This window comes from Stegostoma tigrinum, chromosome 4, assembly GCF_030684315.1.
Source record: "Stegostoma tigrinum isolate sSteTig4 chromosome 4, sSteTig4.hap1, whole genome shotgun sequence".
Classification (NCBI taxonomy): Eukaryota; Metazoa; Chordata; class Chondrichthyes; order Orectolobiformes; family Stegostomatidae; genus Stegostoma; species Stegostoma tigrinum.
Window position 1 is genome coordinate 115,117,550 of NC_081357.1, and position 22,710 is coordinate 115,140,259.

The following is a 22,710-nucleotide window of genomic DNA, read 5'->3' on the forward strand; positions in this document are numbered from 1 at the left end:
GGACACTGAATTGGAGTCAAGTAATGGATGTGGATATGTCTGTAGCGGGGGTGGGCGGGTCTTGAGACATAGGGTGGAAATGGGCGTTGTTAGTGTATGGAGAAACTGGAGCTGTGCTTTTTGGAGAATGTCATAGGGGAGAAATGTGTAGAGGAGTGAGAGGACAGAATTTGAGGATAGGCCTGGAGGGAACATCAGAAGTGATGATGCAAGTGTGGATTGGTAAATCATGCTAGGTGATTCTCTAGTTGCAGTAAAATAGCTAAGATTGGAAGCACTCAGCTAGATAATATTTGGAAGGTATTGGAGTAGGATGATGTGGTCAACTGTATCAAAAGCTGAGAATTCCAAATATGTGGAGGTGGCAGCTGGAATCACCCTCAATCCACTAATAAGACAGGGCAAACTCAATCACAAGTTAAACAATGAGAGAAAAATTGTCCTCTTGCATGAAAATGTTAGAATACATGAGGAGCTGCTTCTCCACTCGGGAGGTGTTTCTCTCCAGCTCTTGCTGATCGAGTCAACTACATCTCATAAATCGTCACACTTGGGAGAGAAGCAACTCAGAATTGGAGGAGCAGCTGGAAAGTGAGTAACAACGCATGATCCTGAGCATGGAATGGTAGTGGAGAGACTCTGTAGGGGGGAATATAGAGACACTAAGAGGTCAGGGAATTGAAAAGAAAGACTGGTAGTCTGGTTGAAATTTGGGGCTCATGTGGGAAGAGGAGAGTTTGTAAGTGGGGTAAAGTGCATCTTCAGAGATAGGAATGCAGATGCTGGAGAATCTGAGATAACAAGGTGTAGAACTGGATGAACACAGCAGGCCAAACACCATCAGAGGAGAAGGAAAGCTGATGATTCGGGCCTACACCCTTCTTCAGAAATGGGTTTCTGAATTTCTGAAGAAGGGCTAGGCCCAAAATGTCAGCTTTCCTGCTCCTCTGCTGCTTGGCCTACTGTATTCATCCAGCTCTACACCTTATTATCTTAGAGTGCATCTTCACTGCTTCTGACTGATAAATCTTATAGGAATTTGCATCTTTTGAAGGCCACTGTTATATCAGCTCAGTGAATTGGCATTTCCCTTTATCATTTCAAAAATATTGTTAACTACTTTATTTAATGGACTGTTGTGCAGTATGTTATAATTAACAATGAAACATTGGTCTTGGTGTTAGCCTATACTCAAAAAGTTAGACTTGTAACCCCTGAGAAATCATTTTTCTTCTTATCTTTGCTGTTTTAATGCGATAAAAAGAATAGCCCTGGCTGGTTGAAATGTTCTGGCTTTATGAATACGTGATGAAAATTCATTAGCCAAAACCCTACTCATCCACAGTAGGATAACAAGGTTTAAAGCTGGATGAATACAGCAGGCCAAGCAGCATCAGAGGAGCAGGAAGGCTGACGTTTCGGGCCTAGAAATTTCTGAAGAAGGGTCTAGGCCCGAAACGTCAGCCTTCCTGCTCCTCTGATGCCTCTTGGCCTGCTGTGTTCTTCCAGCGCTACACCTTGTTATCTCAGACTCTCTAGCATCTGCAGTTCCTACTATCTCATCCACAGTGGATGTGTGTAGGATGATGACTTTTTTGTGTGTAGTGTGTGTCAGTTTTTGTTTCAGTGTGGCAAGGTTGTGCCTGTTGTTTTCTTATGCTAATTTAGTACTCCTGTTTTCGTTGTGTTGTAGCCCTAAGTTCAACGGCAAAATGGATATTGGAGATAATAATGAATTTTTCTATTTCTGCAGAGCCTAAGTAATCTATTCATTATTTAAATGTCTGTTGTAATACATTGGAAGCCCTATGGTACTTTTTAAATATGCTTTCTTCCGATGTATATGTTTGCAAAAGTTGGGGTATGATTTTTACCCATATACTGTCCTCTTTGATTTGGGAGGTAAAGTTCACTGTTGAATTCAATGTCATTTTTGTTACTAAGTTTAGTAGCAAGGATATGGTCTGTCAGGTTTGGGAAATTTTTAAAGATATTCAGACAGCATGTCGATAGAATTTCAAATACTTTAGAAAATTAATGCTATTGGGGGGTTGCTATGCTCATTAAGTGGTGTGTTTTTAGTTGAACTGAGATGCTTTTGTGTTAAGGGGTTCAAATCAATGCATGGAATTTTCCCCTCCCTAGTGTGATATTAGCAATCATGAGAAAGATGGCATTATAGATGAGAATGCAAAAATCAGAAGGGTCTAGACCCGAAACGTCTGCTTTTGTGCTCCTGAGATGCTGCTGGGCCTGCTGTGTTCATCCAGCCTCACATTTTATTATCTTGGATTCTCCAGCATCTGCAGTTCCCATTATCACTTATTTTCAATTAGAGGATTTTGTTTCTGATTTTTCTCCCCTAATCTAAATGAAGATGTCTCAATCCTGCCTTTATGTAGGAACTACTTAGTTTCTATGTATTTGCATCTCATTAAAGCCTCAACTCATTTTTGAAACCAAAACACAAATTGCTGTAAAAACCCAGCAGGTCTGGCGGCATCTGTTCAGAGAAATCAGAGTTAATGTAATGAGGTAAACAAGCTGTGTATATTTAAAGCAAAGTGGCCATGTAGAAGGGAAGGAGCACAAGTAGGGTGAAGGGGTCTGGTCAATCAAAGAGCTTGACTGATAATACTGCAGGCATTGCCTGTAGTCAGGTGCTTAGACCTAACAGAGTCTGGGATCTCTGTCCTTGCAGTAAAGCAGTTGGACTCCAGTCACTCCAGCTGGCCAAGTACAAGTAGCACAGGGATTATAGTTTGGTCCATCGGAGTTATGGAGATGCCATTCCAGGTTTGGGTCATGATTGTCCTGGAAGTTTGGTCAATAATAGTCAGAGCTTATTGCCACAGTCCAGGGATTCTTGGGAAAAGCAAACAACTCCGTTCTGGGATTGGACATTGTTTTTATTAGACATCTGAGGGAATGGTGAAAGTGCTACGGACAATTGTAGATAATAAGAAGGGATCTCTGTGAGTGGGAGAGGACTGGGAGCTCTGAAAGGGGACATTGAAGCAGTTCACAATAAGGGATGGTACAAGGCCAACTAAGGCATGGGAATTTTCGAAGTTGTGAGCATATTAATAGTTTTTTAAAAGGGGCTCAATGATTGGGAGAGGCTAAACAATCAGATGGGCAATTGAGACAGCAATGCAAAATGGTACACGATGGTTAAGTGATGATTGGCGGAGAAATTGGTGTGCCACAAGTGAAGCCTGCAAGTCAACCGTGCTGAAACAAAGTTTGAACCTTGCCATCTCAGATTGAAAGTCAGTTGTGTAATAAAAACACACAATGGCTTTCATGGTGCACAAGTGGGTAGAGCATGTGACACCACCCCAAAGAAAAGAAAGAGGTAAGACTCCTGGAATTGAAGACCCTACTCGAGGCACTTACAATAGTCATGTTTGCTTATTCGAGCTGCTTATGTAAGCATAACAATGACCTCCTTGGGAGACCTGCAGTCTGTTAGAGCATTGTGATGGATGAGAGGACTGTGGAGTTCCCTCAATAAAATTTTGTTGTTTTTCTAACATTCTCCACAAATTATCTGCATACAAATCTTACGTGAAGATTGCTTTAACTGGTGTCATTGTGGTCTAAGTGCTACTACAGGCATTGGGATTGTGTACCATCACTGGCTTCCCTGTATCCACATTGCTTTGAGGGTGTCTTATCATCAATCTGCAGAGTTCATCAGCAAAAAAGGCTTCAATTCTCCCAATGTTCAAGTTATATGTGACCACTAATGCAATATTCTGGTAGTCTAACAGATCTTACTTGTTCATTCATGGAGCATGGGCACCACTGGCTAGCCAGTATCAATTGCCCTCCTAATAATTGGAGGGCAATTAAGGGTCAACCACATGTAGCGGGTCTGGAGTCACAAGAAGACCAGACCAGCTGAAGACATTAGTGAATGAGGTGGGTTTTACAACAATTGACAGTAGTTATATGGTTGCCGCCAGCAAAACTTTATAATCGAATTTAAGTTTTATCATCTGTTGTGATGGGATTTGAACCCATGTCCCCAGAATGTTAGCATGGGGATCTGCATTATTAGTTCAGTGATTTTGCCATAATTGCCACCACCTTCCCATTTTGCATACTAAATAACTTTGAGGCACCTGCTCTCTTCTAAGGTCCTTGGATAATGTGATTACTGAGAGAGATATGATAGTCCCTCCAAACATAGCTGCTGGTACCAATACAAAATCTTCCATCTAATGCAGAGTAAAGATGCATTGAGGTTCACACTCCCACCGAAGCCATAGTGGAACAGACCATAAACATAATTAAAGAGAGGCTTTGATGCTTCAGCTTCAATGTAGCTTTGCAGTAAATTCCTGAAAAGGTGTGCCACATCATTCAGGTATGATTCGCTCTTTACACCTGGACCCAACAAGAGGGATGGTACTCTGTATGCAGACAAAATGGTGGAATTACAATAATCTTATGAGGATGAAGTCATTGACAAGGAGGTTTGTCCAGGACAGCATCTCGGATCAGTGCATCGCCAGATTCAAAGCCAGAGAACTCTTAATTGAAGCCTGATTTTTTTTTTTTGAATGAGCTAGATTTGGAAATTTGTTTAATTGCTTAAAATTATGTTGGTAGTGTGTCAAGCAGCCCTTGTTATTGCAAGGGTCAAATGAAATTTGAACTGCAGATGCCGGAAATCGGGGAAAAAAAAAGGGGCCTATATGCCACACCCATCTCTGCTGAATAATAAATGAAGCAAAGAACTGCAGGTGCCGTACATCTGAAACAAAAACAGAAATTGCTGGAGAAGCATCTGTGGAGAGAAAGCAGAGTTAGTATTTTGGGTCCAGTGATCCTTCTTCAGAACTGATAAAACATAGAACGTAGAATACTACAGCGCAGTACAGGCCCCTTGGCCCTTGATGTTGCACCGACCTGTGAACCAAACTGAAGCCCATCTAACCTGCAGTGTTCCATTATTATCCATATGTTTATCCAATGACCATTTAAATGCCCATAAACTTGGCGAGTTTACTACTATTCCAGGCAGGGCATTCCACGCCCTTACTATTCTCTGAGTAAAGAACCTACCTCTGACATCTGTCCTATATCTAAAATGCCTCAATTTAAAGCTATGTCCTCTCGTGCTAGCCATCTCTATCTGAGGAAAAAGGCTCTCACTGTCCACCCTATCTAATCCTCTGATCATTTTGTATGTCTCTAAGAAGTCGCCTCTTAACCTTCTCTCTAACAAAAACAGCCTCAAGTCCCTCAGCCTTTCCTCATAAGACCTTCCCTCCATACCAGGCAACATCCTGGTAAATCTCCTCTGTACCATTTCCAATGCTTCCACATCCTTCCTGTAATGCGGCGACCAGAACTGTATGCAATACCCTGCCGCACCAGAGTTTTGTACAGCTGCAACATGACCTCATGGCTCTGAAACTCAATCCCTCTACCAATAAAACCTAATACACCATACAGCGCCTTAACAACTCTATCATCCTTGGTAGCACCTTTTAGGGATCTTTGTGCATGGACGCCAAGATCTCTCTGCTTGTCCACACTACCAATAATATTACCATTAGCCCAGTACTCTGTATTCCTGTTAGTCCTTCCAAAGTGAATCACCTCACACTTTTCCGCATTAAACTCCATTTGCCACCTCTCAGCCCATCTCTGCAGCTTATCTATGTCCCTCCTGTAGCCTGCAACATTCTTCCGCACTATTCACAACTCCACCGACCTTAGTGTCATCTGCAAATTTACTAACCCATCCTTCTTCACCCTCATCCAGGTCATTTATAAAAATGACAAACAGCAGTGGCCCCAAAACAGATCCATGTGGTACGCCACTAGTAACTGAACTCCAGGATGAACATTTCCATCAGCCTCCACTCTCTGTCTTCTTCCAACTAGTCAATTTTTGACCCAAACCGCTAAATCGCCCTCAATCCCATGACCCATATTTTATGAAATAGCCTACTGTGCGGAACCTTATCAAATGCTTTACCAAAACCCATATACACCACATCAACCACTTTGCCCTCATCCAACTGATTGGTCACCTTCTCAAAGAACTCAATAAGGTTTGTGACGCACGACCTACCCTTCACAAAACCGTGTTAACTATCCCTAATCAAATTGTTCCTTTCTAGATGATTATAAATCCTATCTCTTATAATCCTTTCCAATACTTTGCTCACAACTGAAGTAAGGCTCGCTGGTCTGTAATTACCAGGATTGCCCCTCCTCCCCCTCTTGAACAAGGGAGACAGCATTTGCTATCCTCGAGTCTTCCGGCACTATTCCTGAAGTTAATGATGACATAAAGATCAAAGCCAAAGGCTCTGCAATCCACCCAGCTTCCCAGAGAATCCTAGGATAAATCCCATTTGGCCCAGGGGTCTTATCTATTTTCACACCTTCCAGAATTGCTAACACCACCTCCTTGTGAAGGGAGCTAGGAAAAGCCAAATGTGGATAGGGCAGGGGTAAAGGAGTGATGGGTGGAGACAGAACCCAGAGGGAAAGGAAGACACTTAGACAAAGGATGGAGAGCTGAAGAGCTGATAGCGGAGATGATAAGTAGGTGAAAATAGGTGGCTGTGCTGAGAGCAATCCATGTGATATCAGGGCCTGGAGTGTGGGGATGGGAACGGACATGGATGAAGGTGTTTAGGCCCTATAACTATTGATCTGTACATAGAGTCTTCAATGCTGCATGGTCCCCAACTAGAAAATGAGATGCTGTTCTTCCAGCTTGGGCTGAGCCTTGCTGGAGCACTGCAGTAGGTTCAAGACAAAAATGTTGGCCAGGAGCATAGTGGAGTATTGACATGACAAATAACTGAAAGTTTGGGGTAACTTCTGTGTACAGAACATAGGTGCTTCACAGAGTGGTTGCCCAGTCTGCGATTCATCTCCCCAGTGTAGAGAAGAGCACATTGTGTGCAACAAATACAGTTGACTAGATTGATTGAAATGTAGGTAAATTGCGGCTTGACCTGGCAAGTGTGCCTGGAACCTTGGACAGTGAAGACGGAGGAAGTAAATGGGCAGGTGTTACACCTTTATTGCATGGGAAGGTGCCATGGTGGGTGTGGGGTGGTTTTAGGACTGGAGGGGTTGTGGACCGGGGTACCCCACTTCCCACTACTGTCTAGGTGTAGTCCCCACATCCAGGTGCAGGGAGCTTGCCTGTGGGCTTGCAAGACATGGGCAGGCAATTCTTGGTGCTTTTTGGGGCTAAAGGGCCCAAATCTGGCTCGCCATCCTTGGCTTGAACTGCTGCAAACTTTGGCTCATAGGCAGGGGAGAATGGGAGTATCCAGCTCCTCTGGTGTGTCTTGAGAAAAGCTTCTGGGGATTGTAGCGAATTTTTAAAATTCGCTTACGGGACATGTGTGCCCCTGGCTCACCCAACATTTATTGCCTTGTCCTATTTGGCTTTGAGAAGTTTCTGATGAGCTGCCTTCTTGAAACACAGCAGTCCGTGTGCTGTCGGTAGATCTACAATGCCGTTAAGGAAGGAATGCTAGGATTTTGACCCAGCGACAGTGAAGGTACTGGGGTATATTTCCAAGTCAGGACGGTGAGTGGCTTGGAGGGGAACTTGTAGGTGGTGATGTTTCCATGTACCTGTTTCCCTTATCCTTATAGATTGAACTGTTTGTTAGTTTGGAATGAGTTGTGTGAAGAGCTGTGGTGAAGGTGCAGGAGTATATTTCCAGAGCATCTAGCAGATGATATGCACTTCTGTTAAGTGTCAGTGGTGGAAGGATTGATTGATTTAATTTGTTATCATATGTACCTAAGTACAGGGAAAAGCTTTGTTTTTGAGCATTACAGGCAGATCATAGTAAGCAAGGACATACAGACCACAGGGTGAAAAATATTTGGACAGCGCAAGGCATGAACAACATTAACAAGATCAACGTTATTTGAAGTTAGAGTCCATTAATCAGCCTAGTAATGGCATGGAAGAAACTGTTGTTGAACATGTTAGTTTGTGTTCAAGTTCTGTATCTTCTGCCTGGCAGAAGATGTTGTAGAAGAGTGTTACTGGGGTGGGATGTGTCTTTGGTAGCGTTTCCATGGCAACAAAAGGTATAAATGGAATCCATGGATGGGAGGTTGGCTTCCACGATGGCCTGAGCTGTGAACACAACCAGAACAGCTGCCACACTGGGCCATTATGCACCTAGACAATATGCTTTCTGTGGTGCATCTGTAAAAGTTGGTGAGGGTCCTTGTGGACATGCCACAATTCCGGACCCATCTGAGGAAGAAGAGGTGTTGTGCTGCCTTGACCGTCGCATCTACGCCAGAGCTCCAGGACTCATTGTCAGTAATCATCACTTCATGCTGTCAACCCTCTCAACCTCTGCTCCATTGATGAAGATGAGGACATGTTCTCTTCCTTTCTTTCTGAAGTCAATGATCAGTTCTTTAGTTTTGCCAACATAGTGAAGCCGTTATCATCACACCACGTCACCAACCCCTCTATCTCTTTGTTCTGACTCATCGTTGTTTGATATCCTTCCTACCATGGTGGTGGCATCAGACACTTGTAGATGGCATTTGCTCAGAATTTGGCTACACTATCGTGGGTGTACAGGGAGCACAGTAGGGGGCTGAGAACGCATTGTTGGGGAGATTGAGTAATGGTATCATTGAATGTCAAGGGATGGTGGTTTGATTATGTTTTATCAGAGATAACCCTTGTATGGCGCAGTTGTTACTTGTCAGTTTTCATCCCATGCCTGGATACTGCCCAAGTCTTTTTGCATTTGAACATGGACTGCTTCAGAATCTGAGGAATCGTAAATGGTGCTGAACATTATACATTCATGAGCTAGTGTTCTGACATACTGCTGGAGGGAAGATCCATGATGATGCAGCTGAAGATGGTTGGGCCATGAACAGTAACGTGAGAAATTCTTGCAGGGATGTCTTGGACCTGATGTGCCTGAACTTCCACAACCACAACCATACATTCCCATCCAAGTCTGTACCATCTTGACTTGGAAATATTTTGCCGTTCCTTCTATGTTTTTGGGTCATACTCCTTAATGGCATGTCAGCCTATCAACACTAAATGTACTGCAGTGGTTCAAGAAAGCGGATTGCCACCATCTTGAGCAATACGGATGGGCAATAAATGTTGGTCCAGCCATTGATGTCTACATTCCATGAGTGAATGCTAGCCTAGCCAATGACATCCCATGAATGACTTTTTTAAAAAAAAATCTGGTTTGCACATCAACTGATTAATTCTGAATGTCATTGCAAGGGCCTTCAGCAAAGAAGTTAGAATGGCTTCTACTCCAGAGCATTTGGGTTAGTCCTTGTAAGCAGCACTTGACCTTCTCTTCAGTCACCACGTTTTGAAACAAAATACATTTCATGTCTAGTTCCTGAAACCTAGTAATATCAGTAATAATGCTAGAGATTTTAGCCTAAAGCACCTGAGAATATAAACACAACTAGCATTTAAAGACGTAAAATAGTTGAGATAACTGAAATTTAGTGGGAGTGATTCTAAATTAATAATTGAATGAAGAGGTAAACACAAAAGAAAATGCAAGTTACAGTGTTTAGTTTGATGTTGTTGCACTGATCTCTTTGAGGATGAGTTGGGCTCCGAGTATCTCTTTCCTTAGTGAGTTGGCTCAGACTGGGAACTAACAAGGCATGAATTTTTTTTTAAATAAGTGGATACATTTTGCTTTTATCATTCCTTTAATTAAATTCTAGTAATCTTTTGTAAGCATATGATTTTGTTAATTATTCTTAATTAATCTGTAATTATCAAAAAGACCACATGCTTCAATTTATTCTTATAAATCTGCTCCTTGTGTCTCGAAGAATTATTCTTCCAATGTGAAATATGACCACATAGCTTTTTATTTCCAGATAAAACAAGTACAGGATGAGGAAAGAAAACAGCTAGTTCAACTTCGAGATGTATTAAAAGCAGGGCTACAAGTAGAACAAAAAGAGGTGAGCAATTAATTTTATGCTGAAACATATATGTCCATGCATCCCTTTGTTCAAGTTATTTGTTACTTTGGTGTAATTTGTATAGAGAAACGTGTCTGTATTTTTATCCAAGACACAACTTCCCTAGTTTTACAATCAATGTTAAAATCTAGGTGTTCTTAAATTACAGTCACATTTTTTTCAAAATATTCAGATGTCAGAGATATCTCCATGTCCATAAGAATGAATTGAATGATATTGACTATTTGAGAGTGAAAAAATAAGTCTACAAAATTTGTGATACAACAGACAATTTGTTGGGAAAATTCTGTGTTGCCAAAAAGTTCCAATGTACCTTCTGTATCTCCGTATAGGTTAGATATTTTGGAAATTACAACATTGTTTTGATTTCTAACAGTTAGGATTGATTAAGAACGTAAAATGGAAAAATGACCATTTTGAATTGGCTTTGGTTGACAGTGTATTTCAAAAGTCTGACATCAAGGTGATTCATTATTAAAGCATTCATCAAACATCTTAGGTATTTCAGTCTCCGTTGATTTTCACATTGGAATGACATTAGAGAAAAAGATGTGAAAAACTCATTGGGAATGTTGCCTTCTATGTAATGGCACATATTATAATGTTAGTTCATATTACAGCTCTAAAACTATGCTTTACTTGGATATGATAGAAATTTAATATTTGTTCTGCTGATTTGTTTTACTGCTCATTTGTTAATGGTGCAAAGGTTACACCCCCATTTTGGACAAGGATGTTTAATGTTGGAAATAGTGTATTAGCACGGATAAAAGACTGACTTAAGTAATCAAAAACAGCTGGGAGAAGAGGGGGGCACTTTCAGGGTGGAAAAATGTCACCAGTGGTGTGCCACAGGAATCGGTGCTAGAGCCACAATTACATGCAATATACATTTAAGGATTTGAATGTTGGTACAGACTAGACTACACCTCCTCAAAGTATTCAGAAGACAGCGTACACCCTAACATTTTTGCATCTTAAAGGTAAATGTAAAGTGTTGATTTCTGGATGCAATTTGATTGGTCAATCTACCAGATTTAAAGCAAAACACACTTTTTGTTCCTCAACATAGCTTCCCTACAGTATTATCAGTGGCCAGTGCTCAAATCTGGTGTAGGTGGAATGGCAGTGCTACTGACAAATGAGATTGGCTGGCAGCTCACTAAGGTGATAAATTAAGGTTGTTTGGGATATAATTCTGGGTGCCCTGCAGCCATTTAATCTGAGATGCATTCCTGCCAACTCTTCATCCCAAACTCAAACTTCTGAAAAGCCTCACCTGTGCATTCACAGAGGATTTTGATTTGCATGGAACTAGATCGTTTTCTGTTAGTAATGTGTAGACAATTCCTGAGACTAATGATGTTTGAGATATTCTTTAAATGATACATTTGTCTATATATAAGTTACTGATTAGAATGTATGAATGCAATATGGCAGATTTCATTTGCTGTTAAGTAGACATGATAGGCAGTGTCTTATACTTGTTATTAATGTGATCTGCTAAATTTCTTGTAACTAATCTTTTGTTTCCTTCCAAAATGCAACTACCCTTTATGATCAAAGTCTAGGAGAGTAAGTTTTTCTTGTGTCTAATGTAGTGCATAAATGTTACCTGTCGATAATTTATTGTTTAATTTTGTTCTGAGGGTATTTCTTTTAAGTTTTATTTGATTGTGTTGTCTTAATATAAATATGTAGTGCCCATATTTTGAGACAAAAAGAAAGTAAAATATCAATTTGGTCAACTTTGGATTTTATTATTAGTTTGCTATGTTTTTTAAAATTAGTTGGCATAACATACATATTAATTTCTGATCCACCTGCTTACAATCACTTTTTCCGTCTGTAGGATTCTTTTCTTATTAATGTAGCTGATGCCTTTTTTATGTACTATTGAGTCCAGTTCCTATTCTGTACACACTTCCCTGAAATCTTGATACAAATTAAAGCCAATTTTGTGATTTGCAGTTAAATCATGGTGACATACTTGCAAAGTCTTTATTGCAAGAAATAGAGTTTGGATAGGTTGCCAAAGAAAATTTCCATTACAGTGCTAGTTAAGAAAGTTAACAGAGGGAATCCATGCTGGCTAGCCCAACATCTTTTGGAAGGAAATTGCGAGAGTTTACAAGGATGAGGTGACAGAACACCTTGGAAAATCTCCAGCTGATCAGAGGGTCAGCATCAATTTGTAGACGATATTTTATTCTTGATTGAAATTCTTGAAGAGGTGACTAAAGTAAGGGACAAGGGAACATGTATGGTATGATTTATATGAATTTCAAGAAGACAAAATCCCTAGGAAATTGTTAACTAAGGCTCTGGTTAGACATTGGCTGAGCTGGCAACCATAAATTTACTAAAATGATGCCTAGACTTTAGAGGCTAAATGATCGAAGTAAAGATAGTCAAACCAGGGTTGTAACTCCTAGATTTTAAGTTGTATGAGGTGATCTGATTGAAAAAAACTGTTAAGGGAAAATAATATTATTGTTTGTTGGAAAGGCTAGGGCTGAGAGATACAGAGTTAAAAATTAAAACTATACTTTTCAGGAGTGAAATTGGGAAATTTTATATGTCAAGTACGGTGAAAATTTGGAACTGTATTTCAGAAATGGCAAGTAATGCTGAAATTATCAATTTTGAAAGTCAGATTGATGGAATATTGGTAGCCAGAAGTGCCAAAGAATATGGTTCAAAAGCAGATGTATGGAGTTACCTTGCAGGTCAGCCATGATCTCATTGACCAGCAGAACAAAGTTAAGGGGCTGAATGCCCCACTGGTTTGAGAAACATCATTATTGTTGAAGACCCAAATATTTTGAGATGCATCAAAACTTGGAATGGGTTCAGACAGTTCTTTTAATGATGTTATATTGCCTAGTCCTTTTAAAGCGGAAGGAAATAAAGATGTTGTTGCAATTTGAGAGATTTATATATGGTGGGTTTGTTTTTTGTTGCTCATGCTGTAAGCAGCCCTATTAAAATTTAGTTTATCATCGCAGCTGAAGATAGAGAGTATGTGCAGTGACATTTTTGCAGCCTGCCCAATACTTGCGTGAAAGACAATAACTGGGCTGAAATTACACTCTCAAAAATAGAATAGCTTTTTATCATGTGCACAAAAATAGGTGCAGTGAAAAGTTTGTGATGTCGCCTTTTGGCACCATCTTAAAAAGAGAGGACCTAGGTACAGATATTTTTAAGTGTAGTTAAGAGTTTTTCAAAAAAGTATTGTTAGAGATGAAAATGTATAGGTCAGCATGGGAGCCATTGGAAAAAGTCCAGAATGATAAGTGACAATAAGTTCCAGTCCATGCCTGCCAGCTCCACAACGTGAGACCATGCTGCCTCCACGTGCTGGCCTCCATCCAGAACTTTCTGTACTGCTGCAGTGGGACTCGGCCTGTGCTCAGTCCACTGCCACTGTCGGGCCCTGCTCGCTCCACTCCTTAACTTCAGTCTCCAGGTAGGGCAGAAGTGGGGCGGAGGAAGAAAAACTGTGAAGAGGAGAAAAATAAAAGGGAAAGGGATTGGTGAGGAGAGGAGCTCCAGCTGGAACATCCTACCCTACTGCCATCTTGCCAGGAAGATCATGTCAAAATTGTAAAAGTCTATTTTGAAATGAATAAAGTCAAGCTCCCTATATCTCATGTTAGCAGATCTTCTATAGATAGGTCAGCAGAGAATAATAAATATTGACCTAAGTTTGAATTGTGAATAAATGACATTGTATTGTTTAGGCATTGGTAGATAATGGTGCACCACCACGCCCTTTAACAAAAAAAATACAAAATGAGAGAACAGAGTTAGCATTTTACGTGTAAGCCCTCAGCTTCCCTTCCTTGATTACCATTAAGATAGCTAATTTAAATTACATATTCAGGAGTAATCAAATTAATACTCTTGTTTAGGATTCACAGGTTCGTCCAAATACAACATACAGCTTGCATCAACCACAGGGAAACAAGGAACATGGAACTGAAAAATGTGGATATCTGTATAAAAAAAGTGATGGGTAAGTTGAAAGTTGTTTTTTGTAAAACGTTGTACCACTTTTGAAAAAAGGTCTCGCTATCTATGTTGGAAACCCCCCCCCCCCCCCCCCCCCCACAAGCCCCCAATTCATAAGAGCGACAGTCCATTAAACTTGCCACAGATATTTCTATAAAATTGACAGGTCTGTGCATATTTTAGTAGCTCAGGAGCTATACCTTAATGATGACAAATGTAGAGGCTGAAAACTATTCTCAATTCAAAATAAATTATATTTCCAGAGATTGCCAAGATATTGGATTAAATGCAAATTATGCAAAATTTAATTTTAATTTTTTTTACAGAATCAGGAAAGTGTGGCAGAAAAGGAAATGTACAGTAAAAAATGGTTATCTTACAATATCACATGGAACGGTACGTTAATCATTTTGTGTTCAATCTAGGAATTGGAGAACTTTCCATATTATCTACTTGCTTTTTCTAATGTTTAAATCTTCCCTGTATTGAAAATTTGACCAGATTTCTAGCATTGTGTCCAAGTCTCTATCCTTCAGTCTTCTTTGAAGCAACTTAATTTATAAATAGGTGTCTTTTCAAAATTTGAAGTGTTTTGGCATTTTGCTTTTGAAGAATTAGTAATACAAAGGTGTGATTAGTTGTGGTTACATCGTGTCAATTGGAGTATATGAATAACTTGTGTTTATAGCTCTGTGTAAGGAACTAATTTAAAGAAAACTTCTCTTAAAATTTAGAATACAGCTGCCCCAAGTCCAACCTAAATTCTCTATCGAGTGTAACATTTTAACTGATTGCTATATGTAAAATCATTGGAATCATACCTGGATAATCCCAGCATTGATTATCTCTGCAAAGAATGGACTGTAATTTCTGTGGCAGTTCCAAGTTAAGGAAAGTATGTGCTGGTTAATTTTGAACCTCCTTCAATTGACTCCACTAGTAAAACAGCTCTCCAATGTAATGATAAGACACGTAGCAATGATGGTCTAGATTTTTTGCCCCAAGATAGATGCTTTGAAATGGAAAATTTCCCAATAGCCACACCCACCTCAGTCAATAGTGCTTCTCCAGACTAGACTTTTACTCTGGTGAGTTTGGTGCAAGGTGGAGTTGGGACCACTGTCCTGGATGCAGATTGGAAATGGGCATAAGAGCTACCTAATTAAAAGGGCCACCTCAGTTTTCTGAGATTTGTTCCAGTTGTATTGTTAAATATTAGGTCCTTTAGCACTTAGCATTCACATTCTGCTACTCCCCACCCCCTTCTGGTTGCTAGTTCCATGCTCTCGTGCGAATACATATCCCTTTTTGCCAAATGACCTTTTTATTTTCATTCAAATGTAAGCGATTTACACCACTCTTTACCCTTATCTTCTGTGTCAAGGCAGATCTCGTGTTAAAATTAAATAAAATGAAGATTTAAGAGAATTTGAGTTTTAGTCCAAACCTTGAATCGGATGCCTTCTAGTTTATTTCCTTCATTGTTTTTGCATAATCCTCCACTGACTAAGAAGGCAACTGATGGTCCTATTTAGAAGTTGGGAAATATATACCTTCATTAAGCATCTACTTTTTCTAGTCAAAGAGTATCTGTGTTAGATTTTGCCTTTCGCTGTCACTTGGCCAAGATTTAAAACTTTTCTTGAGTGTTGGACATGTATCCGAAGAGACAATCGGTTATGTCTAAATGCTGCACAGTAGCTAAGCCTGATACTGTAAAATGCATAGCCTTTCTTGGACTATTCAATTGTATAACTGCAGTGTAAATGCATTTAATTCCTTTTTGATTTTAACACTTATTCAAGCCCGTCGGAAATATGACCTCCGCAAAATGCATGCAATTAAAACCTCAAGATTATTTCCAGTCTCTATATACAAACTTACTGGTTCTGACTGTTTACAGTCTGGTTCCTTTCCAAAACTTTGGTTTATTTGTGCATATATCTTGCTATGAGCTAAATACTTACTTGTTTGAGATGCCGTATATCGGGTTCCATAGTCTCTGCTCTGTTGAGAGAGACATTAAAATTAAACTGTACCCTCCAATTCCCACAGGAATGTCTAACCCATGATGGAAACAAAATTGTAGCACTCAAATGTGTGAATTGAACACAAGTATGTACTTGGTGCATAAGTAGTGACAAAACATTGTAAAATGCTGACAAAAATTGTATTTTTTTAAATATTGCACCTCAGTACATTCTAAAAGGCCAATTGGCTTAGCCTCCATCTTTTATGCTATAATTATAAGGAAATGAAAATGGATGGCTTTATGCCTCTATCTGGAAGGTATTTTGTTCAGAAATACTCACTTAGTGTCTAATAAGAAGTCATTAAGCAGTTATGTCACTGCATCGTAAAAATGTACTTTTTCTGATGTTGTTCGGAATATAAGCGAACTATTGTTTGACGAACAGCTACTCGTTTATCACGGGAAATAGGTTAGTGTTTACTACTTAAGGCTACTGTTGTGATTGCGATGAGGTCAGCCAGGTGGACCTTTATAGAATGAGGTCCCTGGTTGGGACTGTTAATCCCCTCTAATCAGGGACCCCTGGCTGACAGATAAGTACAGGAGTATCAAATCTGTTTATTGAGAGCTGGCTCTGAGGGAGCTGAATCAGTGCCAAGGGGTCTCCAAATACAAATAAACGGTGATTTGGTGACAGGATACCAGCCTGTATGGAGTTATCTCAGTGGTGATGAGAGAAAGGCATGCTCCCGAAGAACTTCACTTGCAACAGTCGTCTTTGAGTTGGGATAGGCATTTCTGGCATCATGCCATTATTTGGGAAGTTTGAATCATTTGATCCTGCCATTGAAAATTAGGCCCAGTATGTGGAAAGAATGTGTTATTTTTTTTCCGGGTAAATGACATTGTGGTGGATGAGAAGCAATGAGCAATTCTGCTGACATCTTGTGCACCCTTGGCTTTTTCAATTATTGGGAGCCTAACTTTCCCTGAGGCATTGTTGACAGATCTGCTTAAGGAATGTTATGACCCCAGGCCTCCACTAAATCTGAAATGCTTTTGGTTTTATTTGGCAATTCAAGAGCCATGAGAATCTCTATTGGGATTTTTGACTAGGTTAAAATGACTGGCAGAAGCATGTGACTTCGGTTTAACCCTTAATTAGACCCTGAGATACCATTTGGTATGTGTGATCAATGATGTAACCATGCAAAAGCATCTACTAGCTGAAGCCCAACTGGATTTCAAACAGGCACTACAGCCACTATGATTGGTAAGTGGAGCATACAAGGTGCAGCATATTCTGATGGCTACTCCCATCAGTCTGACTAAACTTGGGGAACACTACATGAGTGAAGGCAATCGCATAGCCTCACACAAGCCATATCATGAAGAAAGAGACTCTCGATCATCCCACAGCAAAACCCGAAAACAAAGCCAAATCTTGAACAAAGGGTTAAAATTTTCTTCAGGGCTGGCAAGTAGTTACTGCTGCTATGTGGACTTGAGACAGCAAAAGAGTCACACAAGACCTAAATGAAGTAAGAGAACTCATCGGCAGATATCCGGAAGAGTGCACACCTCTGAAAGTCCACCTGCATCTGGTTTGGCACAGTTAAATTATTTAACCATATCTAAATCCGAACCAATCAAAATAAACATCTGGTTAAATGGTTACCTGGCTCTAATGGAGGTTGATATCAACACAGGTGTTTCAGAGAGCCAATCTTTAACAAAATTTGCTCTGGGTTCTAACCCTTAAGTTTGTACAAGACCTCTTATCAACTAAGAACCTATACCAGGGAACCTTTTACAGTTTAACTTCGGTTCTGATTTCTTATGAGAAGCAGCTGGTTCAGTTACCACTGCTTTGTAGTAAAAGGCTTGGGCCCAAGCCTGATGGGCTGAAATTAGTTGAGAGAGATTCATCAAGATCAGCTCGATATTTTAGAAAATGGCTGCCCGTGTGAAATCCCAATTAAATACCTGGAAATCTTGGGAATGTCTAGGGATTATCAAAGGAGCTAAGGCTACCTTACATGTTAACAAGGAAGCAATTCACCAACTCTGCAAAGGCCTGCCAAGTGATGTTTGCCTTACAGGTAAAAGTAGGGGCAGAAATCAGAAGGCTGGAAAGCAAAGGAATCATCAAACCAGCCCAGTTTGCAGAATGGGCAGCACCGGTTATATTGACTTTTGAAGCCCGCCGCATCGGTTTGCCTTTGTGGGGACTTTCAACAAACGGTAAACAGCTCTTTGCAACTGGATAAATACTCAGTCCTCGCAGAGAGGATTTATGTGCAAAGCTAGAAGGGATCTGTCCTTCATGAAGCTGACATGAGCCATGTATTTGCAGTTATGTTCAGATGAGGATTCCACGAAGTATGCTCCAGTTAATACCCACAAGGTTTTGCACCATATACAAAACTGCTATTTGGGGTATTGTCAGTCTGTGCGATTCTTCAGGACGATGGAAAACATCTGACAAAGTTTGACCCAGGTCACTATTGATCTAGATGACGTGCCGATAATAGGAAAGACCAATAAGGAACACGCTGAGAACTTAGACATAGCCCTTAGATGTTTCTCCCAGATGGGCACATGACTTAGAAGGGAAAGATGTGTTTTCCAACCACCCAAAGTAACGTACGTGGGCTACAGAGTTGATGAGCAGGTTATGCTCATTGGAAGTTAAGTGACAGTGATCATAGCTGCCCCAGCTGCCATGTCTGTATCAGAGCTTAGGTCTTTCCTTGTGCTGGTGAGTTATTACGAAAGTTTTGTACATAACTTGGTCTCCATGCTGGCACCTTTTGCATCAGCTCTTCTGTTTTGAAAACAAAAGCTCGGTCTTGGAAATGGTCACGTATCCGAACCATAGCTTTCAGGAAAATGAAGAAACAGCTGTGATCCTCGAATGTATTGGCACACATTGATCCTAAATGAGGCCTGATATTGACATACGACGCCTCCACACATGGCTTTGGAGTAGTATTAGCTCATTGGGGCCCAGTGGAGCAGAATGCCCAGTAGTGTGTGCATCCAGAACTTTGGCTAATGCGGAACATAAATATGCCCAGATAGAGAAGGAAGATTTGGCAGTCATATCTCGAGTCAGGAAGTTTCACCAATACCTTTACAGATGTAAATTTGTAATAATAATGGAGCTCAAACTCTTGCTAGGTCAACTTACAGGATACGGCAGTGCCGCCTGCAGCTTCAAGCCAAATGCAGCAGTGAGGTCTAATGCTAATGGTGTACAGTTACAAGTTGGAACACAGACCAGGAGGCTGTGTAGCAAATCTGGATGCATTGGTCCACCTCCCACTGGCAGATACACCACCAGTGGTCATGCCACTGGAAGAGTCTGTAATGGTTTCAAATTTTCTGGACATGCTTCCAGTCACAGCTGACAATGCCAAATTTTGAATGCAGAAATATTAGATCATGGCACGGTTGAAATAGCTGATATGTGATGGAGAAAATCTATGGACTATCTCAACCAGAATTTAAACTTTTTTTTAAATCCAGAGAGGCCAGGTCACCATCGAGGACAGTATATTATGGGCAGCAAGTGTGATTATCCCAAGCAAAGGTGGCTGTCAGACACTGGCTGAATTCCAAAGGAATCATTTTAGGGGTTTCCAAACTGAAGATGTTGGCAAGAAGTTATGTCTGGTGGTCAGGATTGGATGCAGACATAGCTGTGTTGGTATAAGAATGGCCCTGCATGAGTAAGAGGCATGGTCAACACGAGGCCATGCTCAAAGTCACACAAAGTTCAGGTAGGTGCAATGATATTGAGCAAGGTCAAGGACCATATGAAAGCTGAAGTGGAGACAGAATGTGCTCGGCTCCTTGACAACCTTTCTAATTGTTGTGGAACCCATGGGTTCTCCTTTTCCATCAAGCGTTGAAAATACGTCGGAATCTGAGATGGACATGGTGAATGTTACTGCCTTGCACCTTTGCCACCTGAAGAAGTGAATGAATTTCTGCAGCGATCCTCTGGGTGTAGTTACTGTGCATTGAATGCCACCCGTATAGGAGGCAGAGTTGGAGGAACCTGACCCAGTTTCAAAACCCTAGGTCAGTTCTTTCCTCCTATGTCCTCAGATTGGGGGAGGGGTTTGGTGGTGGTGGGGGGAGATTGTGGTGTGAATGTAGTGATTGTAATGACGTCAGCCAGATGGACCTCCATTGAATATTAATTCCCTGATTGGGCTGTTAATCTGATTCAATCAGAGAGTCCTGGCACACAGATAAGAATAAGAGTGTCAGAGGTTCTGTTTGCTCTGAGGGAGCTGCATTAGTGCCAAGGGCTCTCCATGTGTAAATGAAGGGTGACTTGGTGATGGGATTCTAGCCTCTCGAATTACTTCAATCACCACTGTTAATATCTTAGCTGCTATATTCGTCCAAGTAACAGAACATGACCTTTATTATATCAGATGGGAGCTGTTCATCATGCCTTGCTTTTTCTAGTATTGCTCTGCAATTCATGACTTCCTCAACTGAATCATTTAAATATTTTTTTAAAATGCTGCGCCGGAAATACTTTACTTTCAGTGTAGAATTCGGGACTATAGACAAGTATATCTCCCTCTTCATTGGTTATCAGTCCGATCCATGCAACAAAAGATATGGTCACAGATGAACTACTGGTTGCAGTGGTACAACGGCAGGTCTATTAGCTGTATGCTTTGTTGAAAATATTTCCAGACAACCGGTTTTTCCAGATTTCAAATTTCTGGACCGTAATGTAACACTTTTATAATTTACACAATCACGAAAGTCAATAAACGTCAGACATAGTAAAACTTAGACAGAAATGGAAATTTGCTGGGAAAACCCAGCAGGTCTGGCAGCATCTGTGGAGAGAAAGTCGAGTTAACATTCCAGAATCATTCTGGAAAAGGGTCACTCAACACAATATGTTTCTGTTTCTGATTTCCAGCATTGCAGTTCTTTGGATTTTTTTTTGCATAGTAAAAGTTTAACACTGGAAATTGAGTTTGTGTTCGCAATGCAAATATGGCAATATGATCCATCTGCATGTATGCAGTTGTATTGGTAGTACCATAGAAGTCTGTATTTTTTGCACGTGTAAGCTTTGACTCAGAGTCTCTGAAGTTACAAAAATGAATGTTAAGGGATTTTGTCTTAAATTATTATTTGATACCACACTCTGCTACATGTTAAGAATGCAATTGTTTTAAAAAGTTAACACTGTACAACTGTGCATTTTCACTGATTTTACTTCAAAAACAGAAAGGTAAACTGAATATTCACTGATTACCTGCTGGAAACAGGTAATTCAACCAATTCGAAGAAACATGTTGCCCTTGCATTCTTTTAATACTGAACGTAATCAAAAATAAATGCTTGTTATGCTGCTGAAGTCAAATTTGTCCTGATGCAAGCTGACTTAACATGGAATAGCAGAGCATTGAAGATGCTGGCTATTCATGTGCTCGTGTCTGTGCAAATATCTTTGGCTCCTTTTGCGCTAATTCTAGCAGCAGAGCTGGCTGATCTGGCATCTCTGCGATAAATTTCACCATCTCCAAAACTCTACCCCTACTCGTTGACTGACTAAATATTTAGTTTGAAAAACTCAACTTTTACATGAACATGCACAATATTTGTTTTAGTAAAATTGCCTCATTATACTTTGAATCATTTCTGCTTTTCTTACAGGTTAACAGACCACCAGCAAAGCTTAATCTACTCACATGTCAGGTGAAAGCAAATCCAGAGGAGAAGAAATGTTTTGATCTAATATCACGTATGTTTTTAAACTTAATTGAATTACTTGTTCATCATGTCCCAGGAAAATATTCTCATTGGAACCTGATTTACAGGATATTGACAAAAAGCTGTGCAAAAAATATTGGGAATTATAAATGTACATCTTTAAACTGCATGTTTGAAGAGTTAAGACATTTATCTATTAGTTGATTGAAGACTTTTATGCTTAAATATTAACCACATTTTGCCAACCTATAAGTCATAGAACTTTGACCTCGAAACACTAGCATTTCTCCCAAGGTAATACCCGCTCAAGTGTTCAAGTCTAGTAAAATATTCAGACAAAACAGGCTTGAAAATCAAAAAAGTTGAGTGAAGGGTTGGAGACAAAGATGTAGAAAGAGCAGGTGGTGGAAGCAGAAAGTGGATGAATGTGAAGCTTAACTGGATGAGAGATGGATATGGCAGAAAATGTTTCTTTGGAGAATGGGGTAACTTTTGAGACGATTTGTACATTAAGTGCCAGTGCTTCAGTAAAGTGTCAAGTAATTTTATAATGAAGAATTTCCATAAAACTGAATTGATCCAATATTTTCTGCATCCAGTACTCATTAGAATTTGCTTTTAATCTAACTTAAATAATGTCCATCTTTCAGAACACAGCTGCATATAAAACTGAATTTCTGATCTGTTACACTTCAATTCTAATAGTTTTTATTTTGAATTTGCACACATCGTTTGTCAACGTACAGATGACAGAACATACCATTTTCAAGTGGATGATGAACAGGAATGCCAAGTGTAAGTTTTAAAAATGGTGATGTAAAATGCTTAACAGCTTTAGAAGACTTGTTTCATAACAATGACTCTTGCAAAGGATTATTTCTTTTGTGGTAACAAATTCAGCTACCATGGGTTGGATTTTATACATTGGTGCCCCAACCTGGTTTAAACCATTT

At 40.1% G+C, this 22,710-nt stretch overlaps 1 protein-coding gene across 3 annotated transcripts in view; it reads left to right on the plus strand.

The window, feature by feature from the left end:
* Positions 1–22,710, plus strand: part of LOC125452475 (arf-GAP with SH3 domain, ANK repeat and PH domain-containing protein 2) — a 162,134-nt gene that overhangs the window by 96,237 nt on the left and 43,187 nt on the right. For all 3 annotated transcript variants that reach the window (XM_059645606.1, XM_059645605.1, XM_059645607.1), the window contains 5 exons: positions 9,904–9,990; positions 13,929–14,032; positions 14,355–14,424; positions 21,701–21,788; positions 22,504–22,552. In XM_059645606.1, coding sequence (XP_059501589.1) covers positions 9,904–9,990; positions 13,929–14,032; positions 14,355–14,424; positions 21,701–21,788; positions 22,504–22,552 — 398 coding nt within the window. The remainder of the gene's footprint in view (positions 1–9,903; positions 9,991–13,928; positions 14,033–14,354; positions 14,425–21,700; positions 21,789–22,503; positions 22,553–22,710) is intronic.